Source organism: Cupressus sempervirens, chromosome 10 (assembly GCF_028749045.1).
Source record: "Cupressus sempervirens isolate cs-2001-9-10 chromosome 10, ASM2874904v1, whole genome shotgun sequence".
In the NCBI taxonomy this organism is placed as follows: Eukaryota; Viridiplantae; Streptophyta; class Pinopsida; order Cupressales; family Cupressaceae; genus Cupressus; species Cupressus sempervirens.
Window position 1 is genome coordinate 306,777,559 of NC_143127.1, and position 17,329 is coordinate 306,794,887.

Sequence of the window (17,329 nt, forward strand, 5' to 3'; positions counted from 1 at the left end):
CATGCACTCAATAGGTATTTATTGATTCTCGACCATATCCATAATAAGAAAAAAATGTATGGTGTCAAATTATAAGATGGTGATCTATAAAAACCAAGGGAACCTTTAAATCTTCCGCCACTTTATATAAAAATAACATGTAAGTACCATGATCATTTAACCCAAAGAAAGATGTAGTTTACTGCTCAATCTGTGAATACAGAGAACTATACCCATAAACAATGATGTGAGACATAAATGCAACACTTAGTATTGATCCTAACTTCATTACCATTAATAAGGGAGTTTAAGAGTCATCATAACCACAAGATATTAGAAAATAATAAGGACTATAATCAAATGACACTACATCAACATAATCTCAAAAAAAAATGAATGATTTATTGTACAAATTCACACCATATTATGCACTTTTCTTCTTCACACCTCTTCCCCCTTATCTTTGGCATGAAATTAAATTGTTTATACCATAACATGACCTTTCACCTCCTCTAATCTCATCCAAGATGGATGACCTTCCATCTTCCACAATTTGTCATTTTTGCAAAAAAATGCTAACAATTTTTTTTTGACAATTTAACATTTTTTGCACATTTTGCAAATTTTGCATTTATACTTTCACATGCTTTCTTGGTACCCTAAATAGGTCCAAAAGCTTATTATGATCTTTTAACTCTCCATTTATGGCCTTACATGACATTTTCCACATATTGAGGGACTTTGACTCACTTAGACCCATATTGATTAAAACATGAACTTGGTTAACATGACCTTAATTAAACACCTAAGTACATGAATTGAAATAAATGACTCCCTAAACTATCATGACATAAAAACATACTAATTATGAATCCAAATTCTTGGGAGATCATCGGGGTGCTCCTACACCAGTTGGGTTATGAAACTTGGAAAACAATCATTCCATATTGGGAAAGGTGTAATAAGACCTTCTCTAATAGAAAACCAATCCTAAGAACCCATTCTTGCACATTCCAAGTGCTCGAGGCTTGATTTGGCCAATTAGATCTATGAGGCTTTTGTATGTTTAGGAGTTTTGTTTTAGGTTGGGGGGTTGAAGCTTTGGGGTTTTGTATAACTTCAAAAAGGGTATCCAGATACCTATTTTGTTTGCCAGGTTTAGTGGAGTAAAACAAAGCTGCTATCTGAAAACCACAAAAAGGGCTACAAGGGCAATTAGGCCTATTGACAGTAATTTTGCAAAATAGATGTTAGGAGAGTAAACTAGTTGTGGAAACCTAATCATTAGGTATTTCTTGAAGTGTATAAGGTGTTAGTTTGAGAAATAAGTTTATTAGGATCCATTTCTCAAATTTTCTCATTTTTTCCTTATTGCTTCCCATGTCTTGAACAGGGAAAGTGATCAAGTAGTTTTGTGAAGCTGGGTAGAAGTTTGTTTAGTGTTGTAACCAAGTTGGTAAGAGTTTTTGAAGACACTTAGGAAGGTGGGAAAGGTAGTTTTCCTTAAAAATATTCTTGTTGGGAATCCACTAGCTTTTGGAGTGAGCACTATGCATCATTTTGGATGCAAACTACATTGAAATGAAATACTTAAAACACAAACAAGAAAAATAAGATATATATTATGATAACCAATAATGTCATACTTGAAAATACATATAATAAATTATGATAACCAATAATGTCATACATGAACAAATATATAATGTATTATGATAATCAATAATGTCATATATGAACAAACATATCATATATTATGATAACTCTAGTAATTTCATAAGTCTAATAATGTCATGCATCAAATATATGTCATAAATCAAATATTAAATGTCATATATACATCAAATGTATGTCAAATATGTCGACTAACATAAAATCCAAGATATATGTCCACTACTACCTATACATGGGTGTCTATCCCTATATCTTCTCCTTCTCGAGGGGAAGGAAACACATCCCTAGAGGTATTCGATTGTTGTGTGGAGGGAGATGATGGGGATGATAGGGTATTTCTCACATGCTCACTCATCCTCTTGTTTAGGATCCTCTCTAACTGGAGTTGATACAACAAAAAAAAAATGAATCAATAATTATTATACGTTGAAATAAAATATATGTACACACAAAATTAATTATTTTCTTACTGCCATCAAATAGTCACTCTGTACATCCTCCTCAAAGGCTCATAGACGATTAGGAGTAACAAGGTCTTACAAAAATTCAATCAATATAATCACTTGATCATACTTATAAATACCATTTAAAATTTCAATACTAACTATTATAAATAACAACTAAAACTATGAAAACTCTTTCATACCTTGGCTAATGGCTCTGAACTAGCCATTGTGGCAACAACTCCATGATCGATGAATTGAAAAAGATAAGGAGTCTCAGACTTTAACAACTGTATTTATCATATAATATAATTTACATGTAACATAAAACATGAAAAACAATAATAAAATGAATTAAATTAACATGAAACAAATGTACCTCTATGAAGCTCGTATCATATCTAGGCTCAGAGTCCCTTGTGAATGTCGATGGTCCAGTAGAGACATAATGCACATGGATAATTTTTTTTGTTTGTTAATCCTTCATAGGATTACTTAATAAATAAATGTATTAATTTAAATGATTAAATGAATACATACATCTTGACTTGTCGACGAGATGTAAAATGGGGTTGGGGAATCTGTACTAGGTCCATCAACACGCTTACCCTGAATTTTAAATAATGTGAAGACATGCTAATAAATTAGTCATTCACTGTATATAAAAAATGTGATCAAATTAGTTTATTATAATTGCAATTTACCTGCATGTCAATGCTAAATGTGTCACCCAAGAACTCATTAGTGACTAGCCCATCATCCATAGTGTCTCCAACATGACTACCAAACATGCATAAGGATCCACATGATGTGCACATGTAATCATGACACAAAGAAGACTCCTCCTCAACTAATGGATAGGCACAATGAATAAGGGTTTGTGTCAAAGCATTGATAGTCCCTAGAGTACTGGTCTCTACATGTTCCTTCATAACTAAAGGAATAATCACATTCTCACCCCATGGCTTGAGAACAGATTCACTAACTACATTAGGGTCATGACGTGCCCCCAACCTCTCAAATGATGACCACCCACCTCTACCTTTAGAATCTAACATATCAAAATAATTGGGGATCTCCCCAAGGACAAATTCACAATATAATTTATTTATGAAATACATTGAAACCTCATGATTATTGTAGGGAGAGGCATCAAAGACCATCCACCATCTATCCCAAAAGTTATTTCTAATATCATCATGTATGCACCAATGGACGGGGAATCTTTTAGTTTTATGTTTAACATTGTCTTGTTCTCCAAGTTTTTTAAACAATGCACATATGCTACATTTTCCTATGTCCCTTTTTCTTATATATTTATAAGATAATTTTATTGCATAATATCTTCTTTTTTCTTCTCTCTTAACACACCAAATATCCAACTGACCACTAATAGAAGCTACATGGCTCATAATGGCCTCAAGGGAGGATGCCAATTATGCTCTCACATGATTAGTTTTCCCGCAAGATTTCAACCTACCAATGATTGCTTCTAATTCATTTTTTCCTCTTTTTATTTCATTCATTATATTGTCTTGGTTCTAGGAGGAGGTCTTTCAATCGGTGGAGGTTGCAGAATTTCTTACTCTTCTTGTGGAGGGTTTTGATTTTGATCTTGTGGAGTTTTTCATTTTGATTTTGTTGATTAGGCTAGGGATTTGGTGGTTGATTATTCACATTTCCTAATAAGAAACCAATTGCATTTTAAATAAATAAACAAATTTGAAGAAAAAGCTAAAAAACATACAAAACAATAGAAAAACATACAAAACAATGCAAAAAGAAGAGTAGAAAACATACTTGACAATATTGATCTTGATCTCCAGTGACAAGAAGGCATTTTGATGAGGAGAATGAGAAAATTCTTCAAATTCCACAAACTACATGCACGTTGTTGAGGGGAAAGAAGAAACTGACACAAAGAAATAAGGGAAAATGGAATGGGCCATGAGTTTGTAGTCCATTTATAGAGTTTTTAAAAAGAACACACATGTTGTAGCACAGAGACGCTTTGGCTTGGGATCCACAAGCCTAGGGCTTGTGGAGAACAAGCCAAAGTGTGTGCACACTTTTAAACATTTAGAAATTTGAGTTGCGTGACATCTTTTTGGTACCACAACTTGGTGCATTCACTCATGTATATATGTATGTATGTATGTGCCCTTGTGATCACTGCATTTTGTTTCCATGCCCTTGTGATCTTTGTATCTCATTGCCATGCCCTTGTGATCCCTGTATATGTATGTATATATGTATGTATGCATTTATATACATATATTTATACATATGTATATGTATATGTGTGTGTGTGTGTGTGTGTGTGTGTGTGTGTGTGTGTGTGTGTGTGTGTGTGTGTGTGTGTGTGTGTGCGCACACACACACACACACACACGCATGCATGCATGCATGTATATAAATGGAGAGATTTTGGCACAACAAAAAATAATAAAATTCACTCAATATATAGTATGGCCACAGATGCGGTGACAACACCTATTGATAAGTAGATTCCTTTTTTTATCTCTCATTTTCATGTGTTTATTTCACTTGAACTATTATTTCTTAGGGGGTATTTTCTAATATTGGATTCATTTTATGCAAGAGGTGATGAGGACATTCTTGGATGTACCCATGTGATGAATTTCTCATGATAAATGAAGATGGACTTTCCCTAAGAATAGCAGCAGGTGAAGAGGACATTCTAGGTAATTTAAAGATTGATCCTTTCTTAAAGATTTTACAGGGAATTTAGATGTTTGGGGGGGGGGGGGGGTGGTGCAAATGAGAATGAGCTTCCACCTTCACATAGTTGGCCCTAATTAGTAGAGAATATTAAACTATTCTCAAAACTAAGTGAAGCTCAACATTAACCTATGATTATATAACAACTAATTGTGTGAATCTCTTGGTTTTAAGTAATGTAGAAGGACACCATAGTTCAATATGCAATATCAATTCATACGTATATGGCATTAGGCATAGCTAAAAATACAATAGGTTTTCATTTTTGTTAGAGGTGTTTAATTAGGTATTTAAAGTTATAGACCATCACAAACATTTTTCATGATGATATATAATTTTAAAAACTTAATAGACCTATTGAAAATATGTAATCATGTTGTGTTTTATCAGCTCAATTTTTTGTCCATACATTTGAATGCAACTGCACATGCATTCTTGATTCAGAGTGGCAAAATATTATTTTGGATGTGATGGAGAAATGACATGCACTAGAAAATGGGAAAATGATGTCACTTTTGTAGGCTTGGAACCTTTTTTTGTACAATTTAGATATTGGAGGGGGGGGGGGGGGGGGGTGTGTGGGTCCAAATGAGCTTCCACCTTCATGTGGTTGGCCCACCTTAAAAAACTTTTTGTCACAATTGGGACAGTGAAAATGAACTCTTTGCCAGTGACTCATTCCAATTTATGATAGTTGTATTTGTCTCTTTTGCGATAGTCACCCTTTCCATCATAAACTACAATGATAAAAGTCCAATGCCTATCCGACGGGAACCAATTCCATATCTAGTAAGGCTATGTTAATATTTTGTGCTCTATGTTTTAAAGATTTGTGACAATGGATTCCTTTTGAATGGAGCTATCAATAACCCTATAACAAACCTCACTAAATGTCTATTTGGTGGTTTTATTAGTGTGGCCAGATTCATACTTGGTTCATGATAGAATTTTTATCCATAGCTAATGGGAAGCTCTGTCTCAAGTTATATAACCACATCATGCCTAAACATATCCTATCCTCACCCTATTTATATTATTCTATAGCTCATTTCAAAATGATGCGCTCCTATTTGTAGTGATGAGGAGATAATCATACTAGATTATGCACACTTGAGTAATGGGCCCTCAAACATGCTTAAATAGGCAACTAGGTTCATACCCCTTGATATGGTAACTCAAAACCCAATTGTTCTTGAAGACAATTAAGATGCAAACAACTTTATAGATCCCTCTTTTAGACTGTAAGACTCAAAGTTCAACCCCTTAACTATTTGTGTGATAAGATCCAAAAATGATTATCCCTTGAGTGTATACTTCTCTCCACTAAGTGGTAAAACAAGAATTTAGTACTTTAGGAATGGATAGACCCTCAAGCTCCCATTCTCTATCATTTGGATGCAAACTACCAAGATTCCCAAACCTATTCTTCCTCCATGATTTTAACTCAACACTTTAGGCCTAAAAGAGACCTAATTCCAGGTGAACATCTTAAAATGGCCTTAATAATAAAGATATTGGGATGTTCATTTGTACTAGATATTGAAGCTACATTCTATATTCAGCTAAAATTGTCCACCTCTCACCTACGTGTAACACAATATGAGCTTCAACAAGTGGTAAAACTGATAGGTGTTGTTATTCTAGTTGCCCTTAAAGGGTAATCTTTTCCTACTTTATTCTTTTCATAATTTTCTCTCTGATTCCTTCTCAATTTGTGTAATAGGAACCCATTCGATTCTCTCCCTCTACAATCTTAGAATTTAATCTAGAAACCTTTTATTTATCAACTACTTTAATGAAGGTAATGTTTCTTTTGGTATTGATATTAGCAATTAGCAATTTAGTATTTACAACTGCAACAGTGTTTTGGCACTTTTCTTATATTTGTATATGTCATGTTCCGTTACTGCTCAAGTATTCATATTTTGATTGTAGGACCTCATTTAACTATATTTATAATTTGTATGTTACATCACTATAATAATTTTATCCAAATCAAAGACATCACTGCCAATTTTGATGCGTAGATTAGTATTTTAATCTCTCACCTCAAAATAGAAAAGGAGATTGTGTGGTATGAAAAAAAAATACTTACCCTTGTATTTTCCACTATCTCATATACCATATTTTAAAAATCTATGCTATTCACTGTGTTGATACAATTATTTGCAACATAAGATTTGGTCTAGAATAAATTCGTCCATCACTGTTTTACATTTTGGTTTCATTGGTTATCCTATGTTTGATAGACTAATTATATAAAGGATGTGAAAGTCATATGAGCACAATGAGAGGAATACTTGATCATGCTAGTCACTTTTTCTTCAAATTTCTTGAGATTCCAAACTATAGTCATATAATTAATGTTTTGAGACCATCAAATTTGTGTGTCACTTAATAAAACTATCTTCCAATCACTTTAAACTTAAGAAGTAATAGAGTTCAAAATTCAATTAACTTACTAATATTTGATAGGACTCAAGTCATGTTTTGTTATCATAAAAAAGAGTAAGATGGTATTGGTTCATAGAATAGATTATTGACCTATTAATAGTACAATAATAGCACTAGTACAATTTTAGCACAACAATCTATCAAAAACCAAAAAAAAGAGTCAACAATAAAAAATGTCTAGTAATGATGTTATTAGCATATTAGTAGTCTGATATATAGTGAGCATATTTCATATTTTTAAAAACTTTGGCCATTGTCGATATCTCAACATGGATTGCTATTAATGTTATGACAAGCCCATCAAATCATCTTTGTATGTTCTCGATATTTCAATGCGGACTAACGTCAATGGTATGATAAACCCACAAAATCATCTTTGGCTGGCGTCTGATGCAAAGCTCTCCCTTAAATTATGAAAAATGATGTGGTGTGGCCTTGAACTAGTTCAAACACCTAAAAATAGTGTCAAGAGAGGGATCTACACCTTTGAAGCAAACTTACTCAAAAACATGGCCTAGGCACCCAAAAGAGCACAACTAAGTCTTAAAGAACAAAATCTCTAGAGATTTGGTTTATGATCGAAATGGGAACTTATGAGTTTATAGGGGAATGGAAAGGTTCTTAAAAATTTGAAAAACTCACATTGGTGGGTTTGAATAGCCTACCTTCCTTCTAAAGACTAAAGATAGAAAAACTACTTTTTAGGCTTAATTGCTAGGGTTTATGAAGGAAGTACCTAAATAGGTGATTGAATATGTTAGGATATCAACTGGGAAACATGTAGGAATATATAAGATATCATTGTCCACCTTTATAATGGTTTTATTCATTCCCCAAGTACCTGCACCACTTCAACACCTACTGTACTGCACCAAACACATAGAGATGTTTGGCCTAGGGCTTACTAGAAAAATTTGTATCCTTTCTTTCTATGTCCCATCCTTCATGGAATTTATTTTAAATCTTCCTAACTTGCATTTTATCAACTTACATGAGGGCCATTTTTAGTAAAACTAGTCACCAAATGGAGGGTTTTGGTGCACCTGAGAAAGAAGTTTTGATAACTTTAGTTGTAGAGCACTAAAAACCCTGAAACCACTTTCATTCTTCTATGAATATGTTTAGGATTCTAAATAAACTATTCATTCACATGTGCCAATCTGTACCAGTCTGTACACTACAAAAATGTAACATTTTACAAGGAAAAATGGGATCTTTTATTGTTTCAAATGAAAAAATTACGTTCTTTCTATATTTCTCTATCTTCCACCCACATGAAAGTGCTATTTGAAGATACTTCCCAACTAATCCAACCAATTTTCAAAATTTGGAAGTGTTGGAAGTGATTGGGTGAAATTTTGTAAAATGTAATGAGAAACTATAAGCCTTTATTGAGCAGTTACTGTCAACTAAGCTCACTTGGGCATTGGAGGTAGTTCCCTCGTATGTGTTGAGCATCTAATGTTAATCAAGTTTAGAGATAGTGTTGACCAAGTTGGGTCAATTAATGAAGGAATGTCAACATAAAATTTATACTCATCAAGTTGGGTTGGTTAACAAAGGGATTCCCTATGTTAACTGAGCAGACAATTTAGAAACTTAAGCACACACCTACCCTATCCTAGGACTGAGATGTGCCTAATGACCATGGTAGAAAAACCCATGGTTTATAGATCACCAAGTGTGGACTAGGTCTTACAAATAGGCTTGATTTATTAGATAACTATTTCTACCCATTACAAATGTCTCTTAGGCATAGATGCCCTTGAGTACAACTCATGAAATGTTAGAAATGATAGATGCTTTGGAAAGTGAAGAGGTAGGTGCTCCTACACCATACTCCCTTTCTTGAAAAAATCAAGTCCCATTTGAGGATAGTTTTTGAATATAAGTGCCATGCTTGGAAATGCATTCTTCACTCATCCATGTAGCATCTATGTCTGAAAGACCCTTCCATTTGACCAAATAGTCTATATAGTTCTTCTTTCTTGCCTTTTTGACCACCTTGGAATCTAAAATTTTCTCCAACTGAAGTGGCTAGCTAGGTGGTAGATCCTTGATCCATTCTTCTTGTTCATCAACATCCCACATTACATCATTATTACTTGCATCACCTTTGAAAAGGGTGAGATCAAAAACATTAAAGATAGGAGAAATTGATATGGTAGGAGGTAATGAAATTTCACATGAATTTTATCCAAATTTATGCAATATCTGTCAGGGTCCAATCTTCCTCATCTACGATTTTGTGTCTCCCCTTGGTAGTCTTTCTATTTTTAGATAAGCCCATACTTGATCTCCTTCTTTGAATGAAACATGTCTCTTTTTCTTGTCTGCTTGCTATTTGTATTTTGTAGTGTTTTGATTCAGAATGTCTCTAACCTGGTCATGAATTTGTTTGATCCATGTTAAGAATTCTTCATCTTGTGCACTAGTTTTGAACTCAATTGGTAAATCTCCTAGTTCCATGACTCCTCTAGGATGGAATCGATAGTTTACTTGGAATGGTGTCTTCCCTATTAACTTGTTGACTAAGTCATTGAAGAAAATTTTTTCTTGAGGGAGGATTACATCCCATGTCTACTCATGCTTCTTTATTAGACACCTTAAAAATTTCCTAACAATCTGTTGACTAATTCAGTTTGCCCATCTATTTATGGATGGTCGAAAAAACTAAAGGATAGATTTGTGCCCAAATTTTTCTATAAGGTCCTCTGAAAGTGACCTTGCAATTTCACATCTCTGTCTGAGAAAATGTATGTTGGTAATCCATGAATCCTAATTAATTCCTTGAAAAATAAGTTAGCAATGTGTGAAGCATCATTAGAGCTCTTACAAGGAAGAAAATGAGGCATCTTACTAAATCCATCTACAATAACAAAAATTCTATCAAGACCTTGTCTTTTCCTTGGAAGAACTAAGACAAAAACCATGCTAACAATGTCCCATGGCTTGGTTGGAATAGGTAAGAACTGATAAAGACCTTGATTTGTCGTTACCCACTTGGCCCTTTGGAATATTGTGTAGGTCTCAACAAATATTCTAACATTAGTAGGTAACTTGGTCCAATGATAGCTTCTATTTAGGAGTTATAGAGTTTTTAAATCCTAAAGTGACCTCCTAATATTCCACAATGCTTCTCTTTGATCAAGTTTTCCCCCATGGAGAATCTAGGAATGCAAGTTGTCCTCCTTTTAACTGGTGCAGGAGCACCTAGTCTTAAAGATATTGGAGATGATCCTTAGAAATATTTTAATTATATAATGTAATTCCATATTTTTTATGTGATATTCAATTTAATGGAATCAATTGTCATTCCTAAAGGCAATAAATGTAAAGTTTTCAAGAAAGTGCAAAACTATAAAGCTGTAATGTACAATGCATAAAATGTTGTCATGAAAATGCATCATGATTAAAAGATTGTAAGGAGTTGGTTCAAAAGTTTGTTGGAAAGTTCTAAGCCAAAAATTAACCTATAAAAAATTATTTATGGTTGAAAAAAATCAAAATGGAAGGAAACATTCACATTTGAAACAAATTTGGACTCATTCTAAGTTATTTTTTTGATTGGTTTTTCAGTTTTGTGTTGGTTCTAGGTCTTCTACGATCATGTATATATTTGAAAGAATGTATAAGATAAAAATTTTAATGTTATTATGAACAATATTCCTTTTGGTTTTGGTTTGGAGTGATTATGTGAAGAAATGAATAAGTTATGAGCATTTTGGTAAAAGTGCTTGTTTGCAGATTTGGGATTCCTTGATAGTAGTCATGTTGCAGCACTTGGTACTGAAAAATATGGAAGAGTTGTGAACTCTAAATAGGTAAATTGGAAAGATATGTGAATCTAGTTTTATTTACATTTTGTTTGAGTCATTTGCATTGAGATTTGTAGAAGTTATACATTTCTTAGTGAAAATTGGTTTTTAAAAATCTTCAATGGAGTTGGAGGCATAGATTTGCATGCATATAATGATTTATGCATTGAAAAATTAAATGGATTACATTTTTAGAGACTAGATTCAGTGATACTTATTATGAAATTGGTTTGGGATCAATTTATTTTGTATTATGAAAGATATTTAGAATTTTTATTACTGATTTATGACAATAAAAATGGGTCTCGGTACAGAGATCATAACTTGTAATATTTATATTGGATTAGTCTCAAATATAGATATGTTTTAGGAGGGGTACTTTTTAACAAATCCAATTTTTTTGGCATGAAATGGTCAGAAATAGAAGTTAGGATTAATATACTCTTGAATAGAAATCTGACAATGTAAATGGTGAAGTATTGGTAAACTTGTATGGAAAGTGATTTTTTTTTCCTCATGAGATGTCTAAGCATGGAATTTATTTCAATGAATTGTGAAGGGATCAAAAATATCCCCTTTATTGGCTTTGTGTGTAGGCTTCTCTACAACAAGTGGTATTAGAGCCCACAAGTTCTAGGCAAAAGGTATTTTGTTGTTGTGTGTTTGTCTTTTACAGGTTGAAGAGAGAGAACCTAGATACCAAGAGACTAGGCCAAGAGAGAAAAGAGGAGAAAGGCCTAAGGAAAGATATCAAAGATAAGAGGAAGAAGGTAAAAGAGACTTTCTTCAAAGTGGATTTATTTATGAAATTGATACATGGTAAATTTCAGGGTGTGGATTCACTAAAGAAGGAAGGAAAGAAGAAAAGACAAGATGAGATAAAATATTGGAAAAAGAAGTAAAGGAGCATACAAAGAATTTGGAGGCACTTCTTAAAATCCTATAGCACCGAATTGCAAATGGTGAGGGAGATGAAGAATTTAACTTTTTAGAGGTTCAACAAGTTGAAAAAGATATGGAAAAAGAGAATGAACTTAAGGAAGAGCAAAGAGAGACAATTATAGAAGAAACAAAAGAGGAAGAGTTGATTGAATCTAATATGGATGTTGAACCAATTGAAGACTCCATGAAGATGGACATTGCTGAAAATGATTATGTGGAAGTATTTTTAGATATAAAGGATAATAATGAACAAATATTAGAGAGTGATCAGATTTATGATGAGAATGATGGTAAAAGGAAGAGTTGTCAAGAAGCTTTGAGAAGAAAGATGCAAATTTTAGAATTGATTTTGATACAAATGAATTAATTTTTGCCCATGAATTTTTTGTTATGCTCATTTTAATGTAGGTGATCAAGAAATCATATTGGAGAGGACATAAATTTTTTCTTAACAAGTTCATATTCTCAAGAAAAAGAATTGAAAGACCAAAAGTGAAGATGAAGAGATCTTTGAAACCCCATTTCCAAGACGACTTGGAAAAATTTCAAAGTTGGAGAGTACGGTGCAAGGTCACCTATTCATTTTATGTCTCATGGATAAATTCATATTTTATATTATCTTTAATATGGTTTCAATGTTATGTAAGGACCTATTGGAGTTCATTCAAATTATTTTGTAAGGGTATAAAAGCCATTAAAATCATAGTGACCTACAAGGTCCTGAAAAATTTCAAGTATGGTAAAACCACTCAAATGTATAAAAATAGAGTGGAAATAATTTAATTGGAGTCTTAAATTCATATTTATCATATTTTAAGGGTTTAGGGAAAGTTTCAAGTCATTTGGATAATAATTGTAAAAGTTGTTCAAAAGTTGGAAACATTGTAATGACAACTTTTACAACTTGGTGTCAACTTTTTAAAATTTGGTTTAAAGGTGTTAATGGGTAGTTATAGGTTGGTTGGAGAGTTTAATGTGCTTCCAAATTATATATATTTGGTCTCAAAAGCATGAAATTGTAAGTGGGAGTAAGTTGTAGAAGTTGGAGGAAGGATTTGGAATGGAAATAAAACTAGATTCACATATCTTTCCAATGTACCCATTTAGAGTTCACAAATCTTCCATATTTGTCAGTATCAAGCGCTGCAACATGACCATTGTCAAGGAATCCCAAATCTACAAACAATAACTTTTACCAAAATGCTCATAACTTATTAATTTCTTCACATAATCACTCCAAACCAAAATCAAAAAGAAGGTTGTTCATCATAATATCAAAATGTATAGCTTATATATGGTTTCCAGTATATACATGGCTGTATAGGACCTAGACCCAACACAAAATTGAAAAACCAATCAAAATAATAACTTAGAATCAATCCAAATTTGTTTCAAATGTGAATGTTTCCTTCCATTTTGATTTGGTTTGACCATACATAAGTTTTTATAGTTTAATTTGTGGTTTACAACTTCCCAACAAACTTTCGAACCAACTTCTTAGAATCTTTTAATTATGATGGATTTTCATGACAATATTTTATGCATTTTGCATTACAACTTTATAGTTTTTCACTTTCTTGACAACTTTACATTTATTGCCTTTAGGAATTACCATTGATTCCATTACATAGAATGTCACATAAAAAATACGGAATTACATTAAATAATTAAAATATTTCTAAGGATAATCTCTAATATCTTGAAGACTAGATGCTCCTACACCATTAACAATAGACCATTTTGCAACAAATATTCATAATATATTGTGCTATATGTATCAGATAATGTAGAAAAAACCTTATGGATTTCCCCAAAGTTTGGATCATCTTTGTTTAACTTCTTAAGGGTATCAATCCCCATGCTTTGCACTTGGACTTCTTCTGCCAAGGTGAATCTCCTATTGAGAGCATATGCTACTTTGTTTGTAGTACCTTTCTTATGATTGATTGAAAATTTGAAGGCTTGGAGCTACTCAACCCACTTCATGTGTCTACAACTCAACTTGTCTTGGCTATTCAGGAAGCTTAGTGCATGATTATCTGTATAGATAATAAATTATTTAGGAAGAAAGTAGTGCTTCCATTTATTTAGATCCTAAACCATAGCATATAGTTCTAGGTCATATGTACTATATTTCTTCTTGGCATCATTTAGTTTTTCAGAGAAGAAAGCCACCAGTGTTCCCTCCTGACTGAGAACTGCTCCTATGGAAAGGTTACTTGCATTAGTTTCTACTGTGAACAATTTGTCAATGGTAGGTATTGAAAAGATTGGATATCATGCTACCCTACCTTTCAAGTATTCAAATGATACATATGCTTGGGGTGTCCATTGAAACTTTGTATTCTTTCCTCCCTTGATGGTATCCAATAGAGGTGCACATATGTAATTGAAGTTTTTGAAAAATTTCCTATAGAATCTTGCTAATCCATGGAAACTTCTAATGTCCCCTGCTAGCTTAGGTGTTGTCCAATTTAGGATAGCCTCAACCTTTTTAGGATCCATCTTCAAGGTACTCTTTGAGATGACAAAGCCCAAAAGGTCTATTCTATCTACATGAATGAACACTTTTCAAGGTTGATTTCCAACTTGTTTTCATGTAGCCTCTAAAGGAATAGTTCCAAATGTTTCACGTGTCCTTCTTTGGACATGCTAAAGATTAGTATGTCATCAAGATAGACCAACAAAAACTTGCCTATGAATTAATGAAGGACTTCATTCATCAGCCTCATGAAGGTACTAGGGGCATTTCTTAGACTAAATGGCATGGCAAGACATTCATATAACCCTTCAATGGTTTTAAATGTTGCTTTCCACTCATCTTCAAGTCTCATCCTTATTTGATGATGGCTTGATTTAAGGTATATTTTAGAAAAGTAGTATGCTTTTTAAGTTGGTCTAGAAGATATTTAATCCTAGGTATAAGGAATCTATACCTTATGGTTATTTTATTGATTTCTCTAGAGTTAGTGCAAAATCTCCATTTGCCATCCATTCTGGGACCAAAGCACTAGGGACTACACAAGGGTTGAGACTCTTTTGAATGAATCATTTTACCAATAGATCACTAATCTATCTAGATAACTTTGCATTCTAATCAGGGGTGAGTTTATATGCAATGTTGTTGGGTAGAGAAGCACCTAGTATGAATTCAATCTGGTGTCAGATGTCCCTCAATGGTGGGAGTTCATCTAGATTATCTCCTACAAGTATCTCTTTGTACTTATACAGTAGACCCTTTACTTCTTTAGATACTTCTTGGGTGATTGCTTTCATCTTAGGTTTGAGGACTAGGGCATACCCTATTTGAGAGTCTTTGATGGTATTCAACATCTCTTGTTCTCCTGCCATGACAACTAATTATTCTTTTGGTTTCTCTTGGTGAGGGTTAGGGTTGGAAAGAATATTATATTTATGTACATATTTTGTGATTTGATATTTGTTAATGACACTATCATGTTTGGCCTTAAGGTCATACTTCTATGGATGACCTAGTAAAAGGTGACAAATGCCCATGTCTATAATGTCACAAAGGACTCTATCCTTATAATATTTTATTTAAAAATCTATCCAAGCATGTTCATTTATCAATGTTTGTTTCCCTTTGGTTAAACAATGTACATAAGGGGATTAGGGTGGGGTATTCTTTCTAGATTCAATTTATCTACTATTTCTCTAGAGACAAGATTTTTAGTAGAACTAGAATCAATAACTACCTTACATACCTTTCCATGGCTTTTGCAGTTGGTCTCAAAGAGAGTTTTCCTTTGTGGAGGCTCCATTGGTGTAGGTGCTTGGATCAATGTCCTCTTCATCATGAGACCAACCCCTTCTTCACCAATACAATCTTTGACACTTTCATCATCATCATCCTCTTCAACAAGGTTAGTTCTTCTTTCTCCTTGGTTGTTATGCTTCTAAGGACATTTTTTTGTATAGTGGCCCATCTGGTTATAATTGTAGTATTTGATCTATCCATTGTTTCTGTTGGCGCTCAAAATTATAGCCCAAATTTTGAGCACCGTTGAGAAATTGAGCCCTATAAATGCTTTTTTGATGCACATGTACCCGACTATCAAATTGAGGCCTAAGAGGTGTTCAATGCTTCTAACACCTTCCATTCATCTTGTCTAAATGTTCACATGAAGTTAAATTTCCATTCTGAGCTATTCTGTAAGATCCTGTTCTAAGCAATTGTTAAATCTGGATTTTTACCTTAAGTGTCAAATAGCGATAGGAGGTTGTGTTTGCTATTGAATATCTTGCACCCAAAAATGTTTCATGACTTGCTATCTTGGAAGTGTTTAGTGTCGATACCTAAGAACCTATGTTTCAGCTTTCAAGTCATTTAGAGTTCGTCTGACTAGGTTTTGAATCCCTCAAAGTTGGTCATTTACTATTTTGTACATTTGTGTAGTTGCACCTAATTCTGGGAAGCCATGTTTGACATGTTATAACTTTGACCTAGTTGACCAAAATGTTGAAATTCCTTTTGCATTATATTATAGACGTCAGATTCTTGTTATGTTTCTAGTTTCATCTTATGACAAATCCATTTGATCAGTTTTGAAACGTGATTCCAAGTGCAATTTCTATCTTTTTACTGGTGTCAGCATTTGCAAATTGTTTGGTACCCCTGTTTGAGATGTTATAGCTTGAGATCCATAATTGGTGAGATCAAATGGATTATACCATTGTGTTGTACTCTGAAAATACTTTGAGTGTACTGATTTGCAAGTCATGATGAATCCATCTGCACACTTTTCCAGGTCCATTCCATTTGCAAAAATCACCTTTCTGTCATTATTTCTAGTCAGCAATTCTGAGTACCTCGCTTTGACCACTTGCCATTTGTGTCCTATTATTTATCATGAGCTCAAATCTAAGATTCATAATGTCCTCATGACAGAGAACCAACACCCTAGTTTTTTTTTTCCCAAGTGTCCATTTGCCCAGTTTTCAAAGCCAATTTCGAACTCGATAAATGGGTTTTTGACATGTTTACTTGTAGACAGTTCTGAGAGGTCAACTTTGACAGTGAATATCTTTTGACTTCAAATTCATCATGAGACGAGATTCAACGAGATACAAGTGTGCGGAACAAAGAATCAGTGTGCCAGTTTTTAGAGCCTGATAAGGTGTTCTGGTCAGTTTTTAAAGCCAGTCAATGGACCTCCTGGCACTAAGTTGATAGTTTACAAATCAGTGGTAAAATGGGTTTTCAATTGATTGATTAGTGATCGAACTTGGTTCTAATCAATATGATGGGTTTGATGG

The 17,329-nt window shown here is 33.4% G+C and overlaps 1 protein-coding gene across 1 annotated transcript in view; it reads left to right on the plus strand.

Annotated features, from left to right (window-relative positions):
• LOC149533855 (protein HEAT STRESS TOLERANT DWD 1-like) overlaps nucleotides 1-17,329 on the plus strand; it is a 122,835-nt gene that overhangs the window by 58,545 nt on the left and 46,961 nt on the right. The window contains exon 9 of the mRNA XM_089807168.1: nucleotides 15,797-15,936. Coding sequence (XP_089663294.1) covers nucleotides 15,797-15,936 — 140 coding nt within the window. The remainder of the gene's footprint in view (nucleotides 1-15,796; nucleotides 15,937-17,329) is intronic.